This window comes from Ambystoma mexicanum, chromosome 10, assembly GCF_040938575.1.
Source record: "Ambystoma mexicanum isolate Mex_15411 chromosome 10, UKY_AmexF1_1, whole genome shotgun sequence".
Lineage (NCBI taxonomy): Eukaryota > Metazoa > Chordata > Amphibia > Caudata > Ambystomatidae > Ambystoma > Ambystoma mexicanum.
Genome location: NC_090932.1, coordinates 175,766,676 through 175,785,527, shown reverse-complemented (window position 1 = coordinate 175,785,527; position 18,852 = coordinate 175,766,676). Strand labels below are relative to the sequence as shown.

General features: G+C 46.6%; 1 protein-coding gene across 1 annotated transcript in view; it reads left to right on the top strand.

The window, feature by feature from the left end:
• The window catches only part of IKBKB (inhibitor of nuclear factor kappa B kinase subunit beta), a 1,202,582-nt gene that overhangs the window by 346,527 nt on the left and 837,203 nt on the right, over window positions 1-18,852 (top strand). The window contains exons 7-9 of the mRNA XM_069617660.1: window positions 15,255-15,344; window positions 18,045-18,169; window positions 18,408-18,515. Of these exons, the coding sequence (XP_069473761.1) occupies window positions 15,255-15,344; window positions 18,045-18,169; window positions 18,408-18,515 (323 nt within the window). The remainder of the gene's footprint in view (window positions 1-15,254; window positions 15,345-18,044; window positions 18,170-18,407; window positions 18,516-18,852) is intronic.

Below are 18,852 nucleotides of genomic sequence, written 5' to 3'. Positions count from 1 at the left end.
AGGCGATCGGGTGCTATTCACACACTAAATACCCAAACAGGATATCGGCACCCGTCAAATCAGCGGTACATAGACAATTACTTCGCTTGAAAAGTGTTTTATCAATCACTTTGGTGATAAACATTAAGTTTCAGCCTTATATAATATTATCTTTGAAGGCCCTAGAGACGGGCCTTGGCCCTACATGTGGAAATGGGAAGGGTCCCTGGGGCGGGCAGTGGCCCAGGTAGAGTGTGAAATTCTCTGGGGCAATATCCCCAAATTAACTAGACCCATCCATAGACAGGAGGCTTGGTATAAGGTCCTTCTCCAGTGGCACTATACCCCGGTGAGATTACAGATGACACCTACTCTTGCAAGGTTTGAGTGTGGCGGTACCTTAAGGGCAGAAAGATTGTAACCAATGAGATCCTTCTCGATGGCGGCGGCAAAATTATGGTGTCCAGCTTTGGTGACCCCACCATCTGCGAAAACCAAGTGTCAACTGGAGACACGTGGATATTCTTTGTCGATCCTGCACCCCGGAACATGAGGCCCTTGCACCGCAACAAGTTAATGCTGAACTCTAGCCTGATGTGAATTAACCTGCACAACTTGGAAGAGGTGGAGCACTGCGTGGAAGGTAAGACAAGTCTGTGTCCCTTTCACTGTGGTTGGATGGTGCAGGTGTGTTTGTTTTCTCTGTGTTTGAAACTTTTGGAGGGATGGCTGAGATGGCTACGGCTTGAAAAGGCTCTATGGTGGGTTGCGATACCTCCACGGTTACTGCTGCTGTTTTAAGCTGTCTTGCTTGCACTCTTGAAGGTTATCACCCTCCATCCCCCCCCTTCCCCTGAGTAAGTTTACAATCCAGGGACCGTGGGCATCCAGCATGCACAGACTCCTTGGTCTCGTCATGAGGAGATGGGCGTCCTTGTACAGAGTCCCAGTTCTCTGTGGGTGAGATGGGGTTCTTTGGAGTGAGTCCAAGACATGTGTGATTACGGGTTGGTAAAGAATGGGTCTACATGAGGTTAGGGGTTGCCGTAGGTGCAAAGATGAGCCTCTGCAGACAATCATTGTCCAAGGAGGTCCATCTCTACAAGTATAGACACCAGGGTGCCCTTCATGGGCTGAGCTGAGTAATGGACCTCCTCTGAGAGAACACTTGGTCTTTGTGGGTGCTGGTAAATGCACAGTGGCTGTATATGGAATTGGAGAATCCTCTAAAGTGAGAAGGTGAGCCTCTCCGGATAGAGTTGGGCTTCAGTACGTGAAATGTCGGGTCTGCTTGGACAGGAGATTGTCTGGGATGGGCTTCATGGAAAATGTTGAGCCTATAGTGGGCCTTCTTACATCATATGTACCTGCTTCCACCATATTCCTCGCAGTTCTTGTGTTGCCTTATTTCATGATATTTCTGAGAGATTATTCATGTGCCAAAATGGAGCAGGTATCTCATGTTCAAGTATGTGTCAGTATAAACTGGGAATTCATTACTGCTTCACTGCTCCTGCTACCATGTTGTGTTTGGATATGCAATTATAAGTGATCAGTGTGAGGAATTCAACCATCCGCACAGTTGCGTGTGCGTTCACCTAGGCTTTTTTGAAATTTTATATGAAATTGACCTTTGTAAAAAGTGTGAGCTAATCCACACACATTTTCCTATGCTCACCGTACAACCTGTGTACTCTGGTTGGACACAGCCTACAGGCGCAGTCCTGCCTGTCATATTTAGTTGGGATCTGACAGGTGGAGTACACGATGCATCTCAGAAGGGGGAGGGCCAAAACCTTCCTCCTGCCCTGGCCAGCTTAATTAACTATCAAAGGTTCCATGGATCCACCCGGTCCTTTTATTTACCTCTGCCTGTCCATTGTCTGCAATTTTTCCTGGCTTGCAGTTAGACATTTATAGGCATCATGTACAGCAAGCACCTGGTAAAATGTTTCCAGCCTGTTTGTTTTTTTTGTTGTTTTTTGTCTCAGTGTTGTAAGTGGAATTTACAAATTGTTTTTTCTGCGGGGATGCCCGTCTATTGTCAGTAGTTTGACTGACTTGCAGTTAGTAATCCCTAGGCCGCAGCCTGCTTTCACTTCCTCCGATTGCTTGTGTCCTTGGTCACATGACCAGGAAGCACCCTTCTTCACCAGCCATCCCAGGGCAGCCTTGCCACGGCAGGGGCCCGAGGCAAAGGGCAGCTCCCGAAGGAGCAGCTGCTATCCATGTTTGCCTGGGACGCCTGACGGAGACATCCTACAATGACGGATAAGGTAAGTGTGGTGTCGGTGAGGAGTACAGCCATTACTCTAATCCAGAAACCCCCCACTACTCTTGTTACCAGTTATCAAGCCTAATTGTGTACGTCTAAGGGGCTCATTCTGAGCCTGCCGGTCTAGAAACAACAGTGCTGGTAGCTTACCGGCGCCATTGTTTCTGGACTTACCAATTACAAGTCTGCATGACGGAGCTGCGGTATGCAGACTTTCATGGAAGCACCGGTACCGTTAACAACAGTGCTGGTGCTTCCTTGTTCCCCATTCCTGTGGACTCCTATGGGTAATAGCATTTTACTGGCACCTAGCTCTCGGTCTGCCGGGACTTGTAATGTCCCGCTGTTAACGGAAAGCTAGGTGCTGGTAACTTTTACAGGTCCGGCAGCAACCCGCCGGTAGTACCAGCACAGTTACCCCCGGACCCGTAATGAGACCCTAAATGTGTAAAATAGCTATACTCAAGATGGAGCCTAAATAACATGCGGTAGCCATACTTCACACCCAAACTGTTGGTAGCTTTGTTATATGCCCCAGCGAAGCTCTGAGATATAACTGCGCTGCGCCCCATAGTTAGTCATTATGGTCTGCACCATAGCTAATTAGTGTTCAACTTTGCCACACTCTATAACTAGCCATCGTAAGGCTATACAGGCAAGAAGCACAACCATTACTGTGTTCCAGAAACCCAGCCAGTCTTACACTACTACTACTACTCTGTAAACAGTGCTCACATAGCTGGCCTCCGAGTTGAATTGTGCTACCATCCATAGTCAGCCATTGTGATACGCCTCATAGTTATCACACAACAAAAGCACAGGTCATTAGTTTCTACAATTTTACATGCATTAACATGTGTGGCCCTAGTTTTTCTTGCCCTTCAACCACGCCTCATAGTTAGCCATTGTACTGAATTGTGGAAGGAAATGTGTTGCACCTATATTTATACTGGGTGGCAGACTTCATGCAGGATTTAAATGCATTTTGCGGGAAATTAAATGTGTTGAGCCCAAATGTATTTTGGGGGTAGGAAATGTGTTACAACCGACATATTAGGAAGATTAGCAATGCGTTTCTTTTGGATAGAATTGTGAAGATTAGCCATGTGGTCTCTGATCAAGGCATGCTACCCTGATCTGCCTGGGAAATTGATGCCATGAACTCCTCCACTGGGGTCACAGTATCCAGTATGCCTGGGCTGGACTTGCTCTTTTTTCTCTTGCAGACATGCACTACACTCTCCAATCAGATGAGCTCCCTAGCACTCTTAGCTCTCGGAGGGACAATCGTACAATATAATTCAGCAATTCAAACCATAAACTAGGACAGGAATACCCATCCACCCGCCATCAACAATTACCCGGGACCCGGAAAATGGGCCCACTGGCACTTATAAATGAGCTTCAGGAATGGACTGACTCTGTTCCACCTCAGGTGAACACACTCTGAATCAGGTGAGAACCAGGCATGGCAAGCTCCTGCAAATGTCTTCGAGGTGCTGCTGACTGTCATCAATACTCTAAACGCACACCAGATCAGGAACACTGTAACCCCAGCTGCATATAACAATGCCAGTTCAGACACACCCCTTACATCACAGCCTGATTTGTTGTTTGACCTTCAGGCTCACTGAGTACCGGTCTTAATACCTAGGATGTACTCGTATGTCCGATAAAACAGAACTTGAGTAAATGCACAACAAGAAGGTATCTTCCAATAAACAATGGCAGACTCAACGAGACACAGGGACGCTTAACCCAATAATGATTCGGAATTGGACAACTCACCACCGATGACACTACCAAGCAGGGGAAGATCACCACAAGCCGAGTAATCATAACAAGCTCTGTGCTAAACTTAGAATCTCTCTCAGACAACCATTGCTCCGAACCTCTAGAATAGATGCTGTGAGCTTGGTGGGCATTGGAAGGTAATCTGAAATGGTGCTTTCCCACCAATCCGCACACAGACACTCATACATACCGATATGCTCCCTCTCTCTTCTACACCAACAAACAATAGAATGCAGCTATACCCCTCAATCAATTTCGGCATAGCTGCACACCTCCATGTACACCTCATCAGTCTTTAGAACGCAGCTACACCGCACAAAAATAAATCTGCCTAGCTGCACACATAATCTCATACACAAGCTCCACCACCACCAGAATGCAAACTCCAAAGTCAGCCTCCTTGCTGCACACATTCTACTGACCTCTCACAACCACTGCATCACTGCTAGCATTGAAATGCAGCTACACACTACGTAAACCACACTGGCTGCAAACGTACTGAGTGCACCCAAGCACTATTTACTACCCTACTCTCTTCTGACCTGCAGTAGGGTCCCCGAGGGCGTTCAACCCACAGCACTTTGAGATCATACCAATGGTATATAAGGCGCTATACAAATGCAAAATAACATAACGTGTCGGCTGATTGCTGGAGGACTTATAAGGGAAGGGGAGATTGGGCTCACATCTGGTGGACATGTCTGGTAATTCAATGTTTCTTTAAACAGATGATGTCCTCGATTAATAAAGTGCTAAAAACAAAGCTACCCATTGTGTCTGCAAAACCTAAAAATTCAGGAAATATTGCGATACTCCCTCTAAAATATTGGGTTTATGAAACTTAATTGTCAGAAGAGCACTTTTCTTCTCAGTTCTCCTTAAGGGGGACGATGGGAGGGCCGGGGTGTATTGGTCGGGGACTTTGTTGTGTAGTTATTGAAACATTGCCAATAAACATACCTTTTAAAAAGGATATCGACTCCCACTTAACATTGTAGAGGTGTACGCAGCACCCGCACGGTCCGCTGCCTTGCATGGCACTGAAATCTGGGGGCATGATCTCACCCCCTCCCTATCTACAATACAAAATATATTTATAACAAAAACCTTCAACATTCCCATCATCACACCTACTCTTTCGCTACTGATAGAAACCGGTTTTAGAGCACTTAGATTTGTGGCCCTCTTGAACCCTTTTCTTTTGGCTGCACCCAAACTCCTCAGCCAATCTGACTTTATATAATGAGGTGTTCAGAGATGCAGTAGACTATATGGTTTCCAGGATTTACCATTAGGGTAGACAGCTTCACAATATACTGCAAGACATAAAGATATTGCATCTTCTTACTGAAAATGTGTCCATCAGAGAAGAGCGTGGGAAATTAAAACCAATCTCAAGGTTTTTTTCTTGGAAAACATGATTTTTGAATCCATCAATCTGTCAAGTTTCCCAGGCTATTTGATAATTAAAACCAACCCGGATTCTGAACTCTATCTTAAATGCATCCTCCCGAGCTCAAATAGTGCTATATACATTAAGACTCCACATTTTCACTGTTGCAGCATTTACTTATAAAGGGTCCTGGGGTTCCACCAAGTTTTGCTCGTTTTGCATTATGGAAATTGAATCCGAAATGCACTTTTTGCTGATCTGCCCAGCATATGCTAACCTAAGGAGGAGATGGCTATACCCAGTCTTCTTCAAATATCAAATAGACTCAATTACAGATGCACGCACCTTACTATCTTATCCTATTACCTATATAACTATCGTCCAATAGCCGGCCTTTTGTGGCCTGCTAAGATCCTAGAGAACATAGCTACTAATCAATTACAAAGTTATGTGGAAGAACACAAGATTCTTGACCTCGTTCAGTCGGGATTCAGACCGGGCCACGGTACTGGGACGGCCCTTGTGACAGTCTGGGACGACTTGCCGGGGGCCGCCGATGAAGCGGACCTAAACATGTTGATCATAGTGGACCTGTCTGCGGCCTTCGACACAGTCAACTTCGAGATTCTCATCTCCAGGCTGTCATCAGTGGCATTGGTATCAGACTAAACCCTTAAATGGTTTGTGTCCTTCCTGACCAATTGCACACAGCAGGTGGAAATGGGGACTTATCTGTCTGCGCTACCAGTAGAATGTGGGTTGCCCAAAAGTATCCTCATTGTCCCCGTTGCGGTTTAATATTTATATTTGCACTTTACTCAACATTTTGGCTGGATTTGGTTTGTCCTATCATTCATACGCGGATGATACTCGCATCTATGTTTAACTTAAACAGCTATGAGAGGCATTGGACCGAGTTCTGTCTTGCGCTATTAAAATTAAAAACTGGATGTTGGAAAATGAACTCCAGCTGAATCCATCCAAGACAGAGGTCATTGTGCTTGGCTCGAAGAAAAAGGTCATGACTGCTGTACAACATTTTGCGTGCCCCTCTTTGTTTGGTGTCCCTACCAAATTCTCTGATGCAGTGAGAAATCTGGGCTGCATTTGGCAATCAAGCATGGACTGCAACCCCCATGTCAGCCAGACGGTCAAATCCGCCGACTACCAGCTTAGACTCCTGAAGCCCATTTTACCCCTTATTGCTAGAGTAATACCCTGTTTATGGGCATCCAAAACTACTACAGGTTGCTCAGAATTCTGCTGTCGGGTTGATTTTGTTTTTCTCTCCCTAGAAAGGTTTATATCTCATGCTATAGGAAAAGACTCAACCGGCTCCCTGTACAGTAGAGAATTCTATTTAAGGTCCTGTGTCTGGTTTTTAAATGTGTCCCTGGCCTTGCCCCATTTTATACGACTAAACAAAAGGAATTGCCCGCAAATAAACCTTCGATCTAAGGACCAGCACCTTTTAACAGCTCCATTTGTGAGAACCACTAAGTGGGGTGACAGGCAGTTATCCTCCTTTGGGCCTGGAATTCTCTCCCGTTGGAATTTCGACGAGTCAAGCTATTGACTACATTCAGGAAACAGTTAAAAACCTCATCTCTTTGTGTAAAATGTATCTTTAACCCTGGGTGTATCTGATTTAGCTTGTGCAGCTCTCTGACATTATGTTTCCATTACTATCTCAAGGGAGTGATTTATACATGATAATTCAACAGATATTATGATGGTTGATCTAATGAGACCCGCAGCGGTCCATGTTGCATCAGGTGTCTGGAAGAGTCTTTGAAAATATAAGGCTCTTACCGCAAGTTACTAAGCAAAACCTCACCATCTAATGCTAGTATTCAACCAATAAAACGATAAAACTATTAAAACTGACCTAAAGAGGACGCATCCATCATTGATTGATTTCAAAGGTACATCAATTTTGCCAACAGAGAGAGTAATTGAGGTACTGAAAACAGAAATCCTATCAATGGCACGTTTATGTACAAGAATTACATAATCATAGATATGCCTGAACCCTGTATGCGCAGGAATGCTTACCTAAATCATCCCATGGATCGTGTCACAATTGGAAGAAGCAACAATGCTGCTGTCCTGCATCCAAGCCCTATCTTACAGTGGGAGTCATTTTGAAATGCAGCGCATTTTCACATCAATCCATTCCTCAACTGGTATGGTGTGTCCATCATCAGGGTCCCCTTTTTTTCTTTTTTTTTTAAAATATAGTTTTTATTAAAACATTTTAAGGTTATTACAACAAACATGTCATTTCAAACCGATGCCATTCTCAGAAAAAGAAAACATTCGAACAATAACCCTTTTTCCCCCCTCCCACCCCTCCCCTAGCCAATGAACAGGTGCTGATGTCAAGCTTATCATGCAGGAACGCATTATGCATTCTTTGAGTTCGGACTGTCGGATAGATTGGTGCACACATAGTCTAGGGCTCAACCTAGCAGCACCCTCCGGGGGGGGGGGGAGCGTGCCTTATGCAACGTGCACCTGGTAGGTCCTCCATTTCCACTGGACTTCAAAAATTCTAAATCCTATACCGTCCGCACCTTCGTTACCCATTCCCTCTCATCAGGCATGTGCGGATTCCTCCATTTCTGGGCCAAGCAGCACCTGGCCGCTACGAGCATGACCTGCAACATGTGGCCCTGGGTGTCCTCCTGGTCATCGCCCACCTCAATACCAAACAGCAGCAACCAGGGACAGAGGGGCCTAGAGACACCATCCACCCCCTTAACCCACGATAGGACCTATTCCCAGTATGACTGCACCCTCGGGCAAGACCACCACATGTGGATGTAGCCCCCTTTTTTCTTTTTGCATTTCCAGCAGTGTGGGTCATAGCCCGGACCCATCCTGGCTATCAACTGTGGGGGGTAGTGCCATCTGTGTAAAATCTTGAGGGCCTGGTGTCTGTACTGGGGGGAGGTTGTTGAGCGATGGGCCCGGATGCACATTTTGGTCCACCTTTTGTCATCTATTGCCGTGCCCAAATCTTTTTCCCATTGTACTCTTGCTGGCGGTGGATCCCTGGGTATCGAAAGCAGGAGAAGTTTGTACATACAAGATATGACCCATCCTGGAGCCCCGTGTGGAGATCATCGCTTTCTCGAAGTCTGTGAGTTCCCTCCTGTGCGTGTCCCCCCCATGAGGGTTCAGAGAGGACTCCCTTCAGTTGGAGATGGCGAAAAGGTGAAAGCTTGCCCAGCCCCAGGGCCTCCTCCAGGTCCAGGAGGGGCATTAAGGAATCACCTACCCACAGGTGGCAAGCCCCAACAAGGCCTGCCTCATACCACCTCTGATACGCGGCCGGCTTCGCAACCTTAGCTATGAATGGTGGCGCCCAGATGCAACTTAGTGGGGAAGGCCAGGTTTTGAGCCATCTGTAATAACCCCCCTCCTTCCAGATAGACCACAGGACACCCAGTACTGGATGATCTAAAACACGCCTGGGGATGTGCGCTCTGCGAACCCACAACCACTCATCGAGCGAGACCGGGGCAAGCAACCTATTGTCCAGTGCTACCCACTGCTTTTGTGTCCCAGGGTTGAAGTGGTTGACCAGAATCCTCAGTTGGGAGGCCCTATAGTATGTATCGAAGTCCGGGAATCCCACCCTGCCATCTTCCTTAGTTCTCGCTAGGACATCGTAGGAGATCCTGTGTTTTTTCCCTCCCCAGAGGAACCTGAGTAGGGTGCGCTTCATAGACTGTAGGAATGTGGCCGGGACCTGGGTGGGGAGCATCTGGAAGAGGAATAGGAATTTGGGAAGTACCACCATCTTGATCAGGTTGAGTCGTGCCAATTACAGGTTGAGTCGTCCTATATTACTCGGGAAGAGGTCCTTTGGGTCCGGTGTTATTTGAATTCCCAGGTGCCGGAATCCCCATCTCTGCAATTGAAAGGGAAGGCCCTCCACATACTCCCTCTCGGTGTCAGGTAGTCGACCTCTCATAAAGGCCACAGATTTACCCAGGTTGACCCTGTACCCCGAGAGGCTCCCGTAATGCTCCAGTGCCCGCAACACATGAGGGACCGTCGGTGTCGGTTTGGTAACATAGAGGAGAGCGTCGTCGTCGAACAGGCTGATCTTGTAGTGGGAGCCGCCCATCTGTACTCCGGTGATAGCCTCGTTGTTACGCACCGAGATCGCCCAGGGTTCCATGACAAGGGCGTATATCCGGGGGGATAGTGGACAGCCCTGTCTCGTACCACGCTCTAGGGGAAAGGCTTCTGATTCCATCCCGTTGACAGCCACCCTAGCCGTGGGGGCTGAATATAGGCCCATCCCTATTGCCGAGAGGACCTCCCCCATGAAGGCCCAACTCACCCGGTCGAAGGCCTTTTCTGCGTCTATGGACAGCAGGAGATGCCTCTCGTTCCGGGTTTCCCTAGAATGCAACACATGGAGGGTTTTGCGCATATTGTCCGAGGCTTGTCTGTTTAATATAAAGCCCGACTGGTCTGGATGGACCAGGCGGGGCAGACATCTCTCCAGGCGAGTGGCCAGGATCCTGGCAAATATTTTAGCATCTAGGTTTAAGAGGGAGATGGGTCTATAGGCGCCACGCTCTGTGGGGTCTTTTCCTGGCTTGGGGATCACCAAGATGAAGGCCTGTAGGAATGTGGGGGGGGATCGTCTCTTTGTTACGAATGTGGTTGAACAATTTGGCTAAGGGTTCCGTCAGAATGGGTTGGAATTGTTTATAAAAATCAGCCGTGTATCCATCACCTCCGGGGGCCTTCCCTGCTTTAAGTCTCTTGATGGCTGCCTCCACCTCCTCCACCGTTATGTCCCCCTCCAAGCTCTGCAGCTCGGCCTCCGTTAAGCGGGGTGGCCGGTGTTCTTCCAGATAAGCCCAGATCTCCTCCAGCGATTCGCCCTCCTGTTTTGTGTACAGGTCCCTATAGAAAGTTGCAAAGGAGCCCACTATCTCTGCCTTTCTGTTGAGAGCCCTGTCCTCCCCATCTTTAATAGGTCTGACCCTCCTCTCCAGTCTACAACCCCTAGCTCTACGTGCCAATAGGGCCCCCACCCTGTCCCCCTTTTCGTAGTACCGTTGTCGAGTGTATCACAACTTCTTGATCACCTCCCCAATGAGGACCGTGTGCAGAGCCTGACGTTTTTCGCACATTTTCGATAGGAGGGACTCCTTATCAACCCCCTCTTGGGTGAGTCTGCCCTGCAGGCTCTTGAGTTCAGCCTCAATGAGCCCTCTCTCCCGTTTGCGCCTAGAACCCTCGGCTAAAAGGAGACCACAAAAGGTGGCCTTTGCCGCCTCCCACACTATCGCCATATCCGTCTCCCCATCGTTGTTTGTCTCGAAATATGCCTCCATTTCGCCTCGGAGGAATTCCCTGAAGACCGGGTTCCTTAGGAGCGTGTCATTACACCTCCACCGGGCTGACCTGGGGGACAGGGGAAGCGACCAGTCCACCACCAGAAGCTCGTGATCGGACCATGTTATTGCCTCGACCCTCAGAGCTGTAGCCACCCCGCTCCCCTCTTTGGAAGTCGAGATTAAATCGATTCCGGTGTAGGTGTGGTTTGGGGGGGGGGGGAAGAATGTATATCCCTCGGGCTCCGGGTGTGTCGTTCGCCAGACGTCCTCCCAGTAGTTCCCTCAGCAGGGTCTGGAGCGTTAGGTTGTCCTTGGTGATCCCTTTCGGTTCAGTCACCCGTGCCGTCCACCAGTCCAGCCTGGGGTCCAAAATGAGATTGAAGCCCCCACCCCCCAGTATCATGGCCCCTTCAGCCCATTCATCCATTACCCCCAGAATCTGGGTTAGGAAACCTATCTGGCCCGAGTTGGGAGCATAGAGGGTGGCCAGGGTTATGCGTTCCCCTTCATATGTACCCTTGATCCCCAGGAACCTCCCCCCAAAGCCTCTCTTGGTCTCTGTGTTGGTAAGATGGAGTGTCTTACTAAGGAGAATCCCCACACCTTCCTTCTTCGAGCTCCTGTGGGAGGCCCAGAAGTTGCCGCCAATGTCCTTCCCCCTGATGGGTGATTCCCTCCCCTGTCTGTAATGGGTTTCTTGGAGGAACAGCACCATCAACTGCTGTTTGCCGAACATGTTACTGTTCAGGGACCTCTTGTTTTGTGAATTGAGGCCCTTGACATTGAGTGTGCCTATCTTGCCTTCAACCATTATCACCTAGGTAGTCCGCCTCTAGATTCACCGTAGTGTAATGCTTGCGTATGGCACTTTGAAAAATATAGGATTCCTGTTCAAGCTGGCTAGTCCCCCCCACCTCCTCCCCCGTGGACCCCTCTAAACGTTCCTATTTTGGCCTTGATGATGGTCGTTCTCCCGCCTCCCCCCTGCTGCTTTCCCCCTGCCCCCCCCGTCTTGAGGCGTTCGGTCATGTCACCCGATCATCTTCGGGGACGGTCAACGAACCACCAAGGACTCTACGCCAGCCCCGGGTAGTGTAAGCATGTAGATAACCCATTCTCTATTAAACCAGAAAGAAAGCTTGTGAACCGTCAAACAAAACTTATGAAACGTAACTCTGTTCCCGTGGTCCCCCGTGTCCCCAGGCACAGGCCCGACAGGGAGGTCCATCGAACCAATCAACCAACATTATTAAAAGTTACAGTCACTTCAGATGATCCTCAGAGGCCGATGATGGGTGCCTGGTTTTTTGGAACTTGCGTGCCCCCTTAACCTTGGTCTTGCCGCTACGTTGACCCAGTCTGTCGGGGCCCCGCGGTGGGTTCCTGGCCTCACCCCACGCTCCGCTGGACGGGCCTGCACGATCTCCCACCAAGTCGTCGGTGTCCCGCACAATGTCCTCCTCCGTCACCAGGTGGTGTCTTTCCCCCGACCACTCGAATGCCAGGTAGAAGGGGTGACCCCAGCGGTATCTGACCCCCTTATCCTGCAACCATCTGGTTAGGGCCCTGCATTTCTTTCTCATTGCGAGGGTGAGGGCCAAAAGGTCCTGGTAGATTGCCACCTTAGTGTCTCCGTATTGGATATCGCCGAAGTACCTCGCCTTCTCCAGGATCCTGGCTTTGTCTCTATAGTAGTGCAGTCGAGCCAGCACCGACCTCGGGCCCCTGCCACCGCCGCCGGCTCGATGTACCCTATCAAATTTAATCTCGATGTCGGCCTCCTCGCCCATGACGATTCTTAAGATGTCGTGGAGCTTGCCCTCCAGTGCCTGCGGGCTCTCCCCTTCAGATTCCACAAGGCCAAAAATGCGCAAGTTGTTCCTCCTCTCCCTGTTCTCCATGTCGTCCACCTTGAACCGTAGTTCCTCCTCCCTACGGTGTACCTCCTGAAATCTGGCCTCCATTTGCGTCTCCAGGATTGCTGTGGAGAGCTGGTTGATCTCGACTCCCTCCACGCGATCCTCCAGGGTGGTGACCTTGGTGGTAAGGTCTGCCAACTTAGCACCCATGCCTGTTCGGATCCCACGTATCTCCTCCAAAGGGCCCCCTTTTTTATGGTGGAGTCAAATACACTCCGTTTTACTGAAGCACAGATCCTTCAGGCAATTGGTGGTCCATGCAGTTTTGACAACTTGCCCAGCACATCAGAAACAGAACCCACTATATCTGTAGAACACCTCCTGCGATTTAAAAAGAAGCCATTTCAAACTGAACTTCATGGTCATCTTTTGAAAGAGTACCTAAAAGCCAATATTATACCCTTGGGCTTATACATCGAAACAGACCCCATACTCTTTCTGGGTGACGAAGAGTATAAGATTGGATTTTCTTCTGATTGCTACAAAATGCAGTCGCATTCTTATGTTGCATACTATTAATGTGGCATCCAGACTTGCAGAGAAGATTAAAGAGGAATTAGCCTCATCAGACATCTGCTTTTCGAACAACACTCTTTGTACACCACATTATGTGCGACAGATGCTAATGTTCCCAAGTGACTGCAAAAACTGATCACAGATGCTGTATACATCAAAGAGAGGGGCCTGTCTGTTAACACTGCTAAATCAGCAGTCCTAGTATTCAAGAGGAAAATAACAGCTAAAACACAGAAATCTAGTGTTGGTGGGCACCAAATAGAGGGTTTCAAATCATATGTATAACTGGGGTGTGCTTCTCACATAAATTGACCAATACCTCACACGTTGAGATGCAACATATACAAATGTAACACGCTATAGGAAGCAATTTTTCTTTTGCAGCCAAGCCCAAAGCTCAGCCAATGAAATGATGCTCTGAGTCTGTGAAGCGAAGGCAAAATTGGTAGCTCCGTATTGCATGGTAGTCTGGGGGCACCAAAGAGCTGATATGCTACAGAGAACACATTTTGTAAACTGCTATTATCCTTGCCTAAATTGGCACCAACACTTTCTGTGCGCTAGGAGCTAGGGCTCTGCTGCTTGTAAGATCAAATCATGCTTGCACCAGATACTTTATTCATGAGAATAATGTGTTACACAAAAGCTATGTTAATAATAGTGAATATTCTCAAGTCTGAAAGGAGGCTGAGAATACCCTGGCTGTGATGTGTTCATCAAATTCTTGCTAAAGCCCAGGTCCCTAGCCTTTCGTTATGTGACAATAGAGTGGATTGGCTCAAGACTAAGACAATCCTTGGTAACCTTGTAAGCACACTTAATACAGATAGGGAAACCGTAGAGGTGGCTAACCTGCAAAATAGCGCTATATAATCCATTTTGCAACAAAATGGGCCCCAGAAGTACCTGATTTGTCGCTTTTCAATAGATAGATTTTGTATTAGTAGGCTTCATTTTTAATTGATTGCCTCTAAATGCATGTTGGCCTACGTTATTCAGCTGTCATGACAACCTAGTCCAGAAGGTGTGCCCCTTTTGTCCAGGCAATACAGAAAGTCCTTTCAACCTTTTTTTTCTTTCTGTCGATAGTATAAGAAACTGAATAAAGCTTTGTTATTTCCAGGTTACAGAAAATGAAATCTGAGAAATTGTAAACCAAAAGGTTTGCTTTGTGCATCAGATTAATGTTTTTGGGCTCTATGAAGCATTCTTTGGAAATAATAGTTCTAAGAGAAAAGGAACTAAAGACTTGTCCAGAATAGTTTGTGGACATGGTGTAGCATCTACTTGCCCTAAGAGGCATTTTATTTCACACATTTGTTTTATATTAGATTAAAGCTATTTTATACTTTTATGATGTTTTGAAGACTTAACACTTTAAGGATATTAAAATGTTTTAAAATAAGTATGAATTGCGTATTTATGTGAGTTTGCTTGTAAGGATAAGTTTGTCAGATCTGTAATAAAGTTTGTGATATGATATGATTTACCAGTGCCTGATCTTCTTAGTCTCAGCCTCGGTTCTGTGAAGGTTGACTGATTTTCCTTTTTTTTTTGCCGAATGACATTTTGCCAAATACGTTTTTGCCAATTTTACCACTTTTAACAGAAAAGAAATGGGGAAGACCCCGTCCCCTCCCATGCACTCCCTTCATTCTATATACCTAACTTGCCCTCTATAATTTTGCGCCAAAAAAGTGGTAAAAGATTTGCAAATTCGGCTACAATGCGATTCGCCAAAAGTGGGCGATACCTCAGCCTTACTTCTGAGCCTCATTACCAAGTGAGAGTTTGCTTACACACGTTTGTGTTAAACCTTTGCAGGCCCACTAATGTTGGCTTCCCTTTTAAAACCATCCATCACTCAGCAGTACTAACCATTCCTATTGGGTTATTAATAATTGCATCTGCACACTACCCCAACCCCATGTTCATAATGATGTTTTATTCTGACATTAAGTCATCATATGTTAAACTTATTTGTGCCCATGTGTTTCTCTGTTTTCCAGTTAATCCATAAAATAATTGACCTGGGATATGCCAAGGAGCTGGACCAAAATAGTCTGTGCACTTCCTTCGTTGGGACTCTGCAGTATCTGGTACTGTGTATTGTTGTAAAACTAAACTATACGAATGTCTGTTGTCCAAAAGTAGCACGTAAATCAGAGACAGAGCTGAGAAAAGGTTGCCACGTTATATGTCCACATTTGTTTTGTGCTTCAGAATTAATATTGATGTATTATCTTAAGGCTTTGTCCATGTAGAAGCCGATCATATGCGTCATTATATATTACATATTTTTGTTTAGATTACATTTGCCCGCTTCCCCATTTATTTATTAATTACATCAACTGAAGAATGATCTCTAAAGGACAATAGGTACACGTTGAGAATACAGATTAACATCCAGTTTACTCGTTTTCTAATCTATGGATTATTTTGTTCATATAATAAGTAGACTAAATCAATTAACAAGAGAGGGTGGAGCTATGAAGGGGTGGAAAGACCTTTCCTGACATTTTCTTTATTACCCTAATTCTACACCACAAGGTTCAACATAGACTACATTTTGTCAAATGAACTTCCCTTCCAGCCTAAAGATCGTTTTAATTCCTAATGGTGTAGCACTGCTACATTGGTTTTTTTACAAACAAAACATCATTTATTCTTTCAAGCTGGTTGTCAGGTTTTCCTGTCTTTGTCAGCAGATTGATTTTCAGTACCTCTTCTGCTGACTCACCATAAATTTGCAATGCAAATAGACTGATAGGTTGTATTTACAAAAATATGGGCACTCGTATAATGAAAACTAATATTGATTGATTAGTTATTTACTATGCACATATAGACAAGTATTTCAAGGTGCAACAAGGCATGGAAGGGGAACAAAGGGAAGGCAAGACAAACCATCTTACTAGGCCTTGTGACATCTAGATTGTGCAAGTTCGCAAAACAAAGTGCAGGGAATAAGGTGCAGGGGGAAGTGCAACCAGGGCAGCGGGCTCTGGGTTGAGTGCGAGGGAGGCTGGGACAACAGGGTTAATCCCAGCCAGGCAGTGCAAGGTGGGCCAGGTGGCAGTGCAAAGTGGGCCAGGTGGAAAGTGGAGGAGGATTGGTCTGGGGGTGGGGGGGGCATGGTGCCCTCTGACTCAGGGGGCACCAAGCAGCCAGTCAGCAGAGTAGGAGGAGCAGGAGCAAGGGTAGGTTAGCAGGGTAGAGGGAGGGAGAGAGAGAGAGAGAAAGAAGAGGAGGAAAGGAAGGCCTTGAGGAGCTTCTGGAACTTAAGGAGATCCGGCTCAAGACAGAGTAAGGAAGGAGGTCATTCCAGAAGGAGGCTTCTGCAGAGAGAAATCTTTCCTCCACTCTCTGCTTGGAAAAGCGACTGACCCGCAGAGAGTTGGAGGTAGATGAGCAGAGGGCTCTAGCAGGAAGGTATTTAGGAAGAGAGAGAGTTGAAGATAATTAGGGCCATGGCCCCAAAAAGCCTTGTGGACGATGCAGAGGGTCTTGGAACTTGATCCTTGCAGCCACCGGGAGCCAGTGGAGGGATTACAGGGCCCGAGATATACGGTCCCTGGGGTTGAGGACAAGGATAAGTCTCAGTCCTGTTCTGGATATGTTGCAGAGGGTGAAGAGTAGAGTTAGGCAGATTGAGAAAGAGGCTATTGCAGTAGTCCAGCCTAGAAAGAACCAGGGCTCTGGAGACTGAGCTTCTAAGGGAAGGTGAGGAAAGGGAGAATACATCTGAGGATGTGCAGCTGGAAGCGGGCCTTATTGGCAAGGTCTGTGATGTGTGATATGGCTCAAATAACCTGTTTTAAGACATGGGATGAGTCTACAACCACTTTTTAGCTCACTTTATCTTTCACATAAGAGACATTGCATAACAGTCTGATCCCACCCACAAGGACAGTCCAGCGCGAAAATGCTAGCCAATTCTCCTCTATTCTCCTCTAAACAAGAGTGTCATCAGCAACCCCAGATGAGTTTCCACCTTGTTTGGCATGACCAGTGAGGTGAAATATAGCATCTCTAAGCGCAGTGAGCAAGGGCTCCACATCTGGATATCCCTTAGTACATAAGTAAGGGTTCAAAGGTTTAACAGGATCATAGGTAGGTCTAAAAGTGAATATGCAACGTTAACTACCTGACATGCATTGCTTGTAATTTGAAAGTGTGTTTGCTGCTGAATGATTCATTGGTGGTTTGTCTGTACTGTGATTGGTATAGTGTTTGGGTTCTTTGTGGTGTTTCTGTACTTTGATTGCAAACGTTTGCTGCTTTACTTATGGCTGTTCTGTGAGGGATGCAGTTTTGTTCCATGATGGCTTGTCTGTAAAGTGAGTGATGCAGAGCTTCCTTCCCTTGTGTTGTGTTCACTGTAGACTTTGATGGTAGTACTCCCTTGGCATAAGAGCTTTAGCAATAAGAGGAATGACTAGATTGGCACGTTTTAGGTTTTCTGGCTTTGTTGCATGTGAGCTGCCTAGTACTAGCTAATAATGTGTAGTCTGTAGTTAGTACATAGACCCATGTTGAATGCATTTGTATTTAACTATGTTTGATTATGGATAAACACAAATAAGGCTGCAGTTGGGGGGGATGTCTTGGCTGTGGGCTGGTTTGATAAAACTAGTATGTTTTTTTACAGTGGCACACATGACATTGATATGTTACAGGGTATTGATAGTGGTGTGACTGAAGTATTTGGTGCATAAACAATCCAATGGTGGCCTTGGTATGCTATGGAAACATTGTCTCTGTATATCATTTGTGATTGTTGAATTTTCTTCTTGCAGGCACCAGAACTCCTGGAGCAGCAGAAGTACACTGTGACAGTGGATTACTGGAGTTTTGGCACTCTTGCCTTTGAGTGCATCACTGGTTTCCGTCCATTTTTACCCAACTGGCAGCCGGTGCAGTGGTGAGGATTAACAGGAAGAGAACTGTATTTCTGCCTTTTCAGTAATGACAACTGGGCATTTGCATATGTGAAGAGAATGTTGTGTTTGGTGGTGGAGTCACGGCTTCTCTCCATTGTTGAGCATTGCCTTTGAACAAGCTCATGTTGAGAAAGACTACATTAGCATCAAATTCTCAATTGTAGCCACTTATTGCAGTCATTCTTGTGGAAGTGTTGTAATGTTGTTTTCTGCTTTTAGGTATGCAAAGGTCAAACAGAAGGGTGAGCTGAATATTGTGGTTTATGAGGATTTACTTGGAGAAGTGAAATTTTCCAGTCACCTACCAACTCCAAATAACCTTAACAGGTGAGATGATGTTAAGGGGCAGATAAACCTCACGTTCTTAAGGATGGTGACTGGGTGGAATCTCCCCATAACTGAGGATGCACCTGGAAGAACCCCAGTGCTTAAAGGATGGGCAGCAGCTGCAGTCAATTAATATGAAGCAGCAGATGCACCACATTGCTGAAGGTTGGGTCGGACTGAATCCAAATGATTGAAGGATGAGAATTGCTAAAGATAAAAGCATAGAAATTTTTAGGTGATGCAGCAAATGGACTGAAGGGTGGATGCTCAGGGGATCCACCAAATCACTGTATAATGTCACAGATGGCCCTGGAAAACACTTTTTAAATATTTGAGA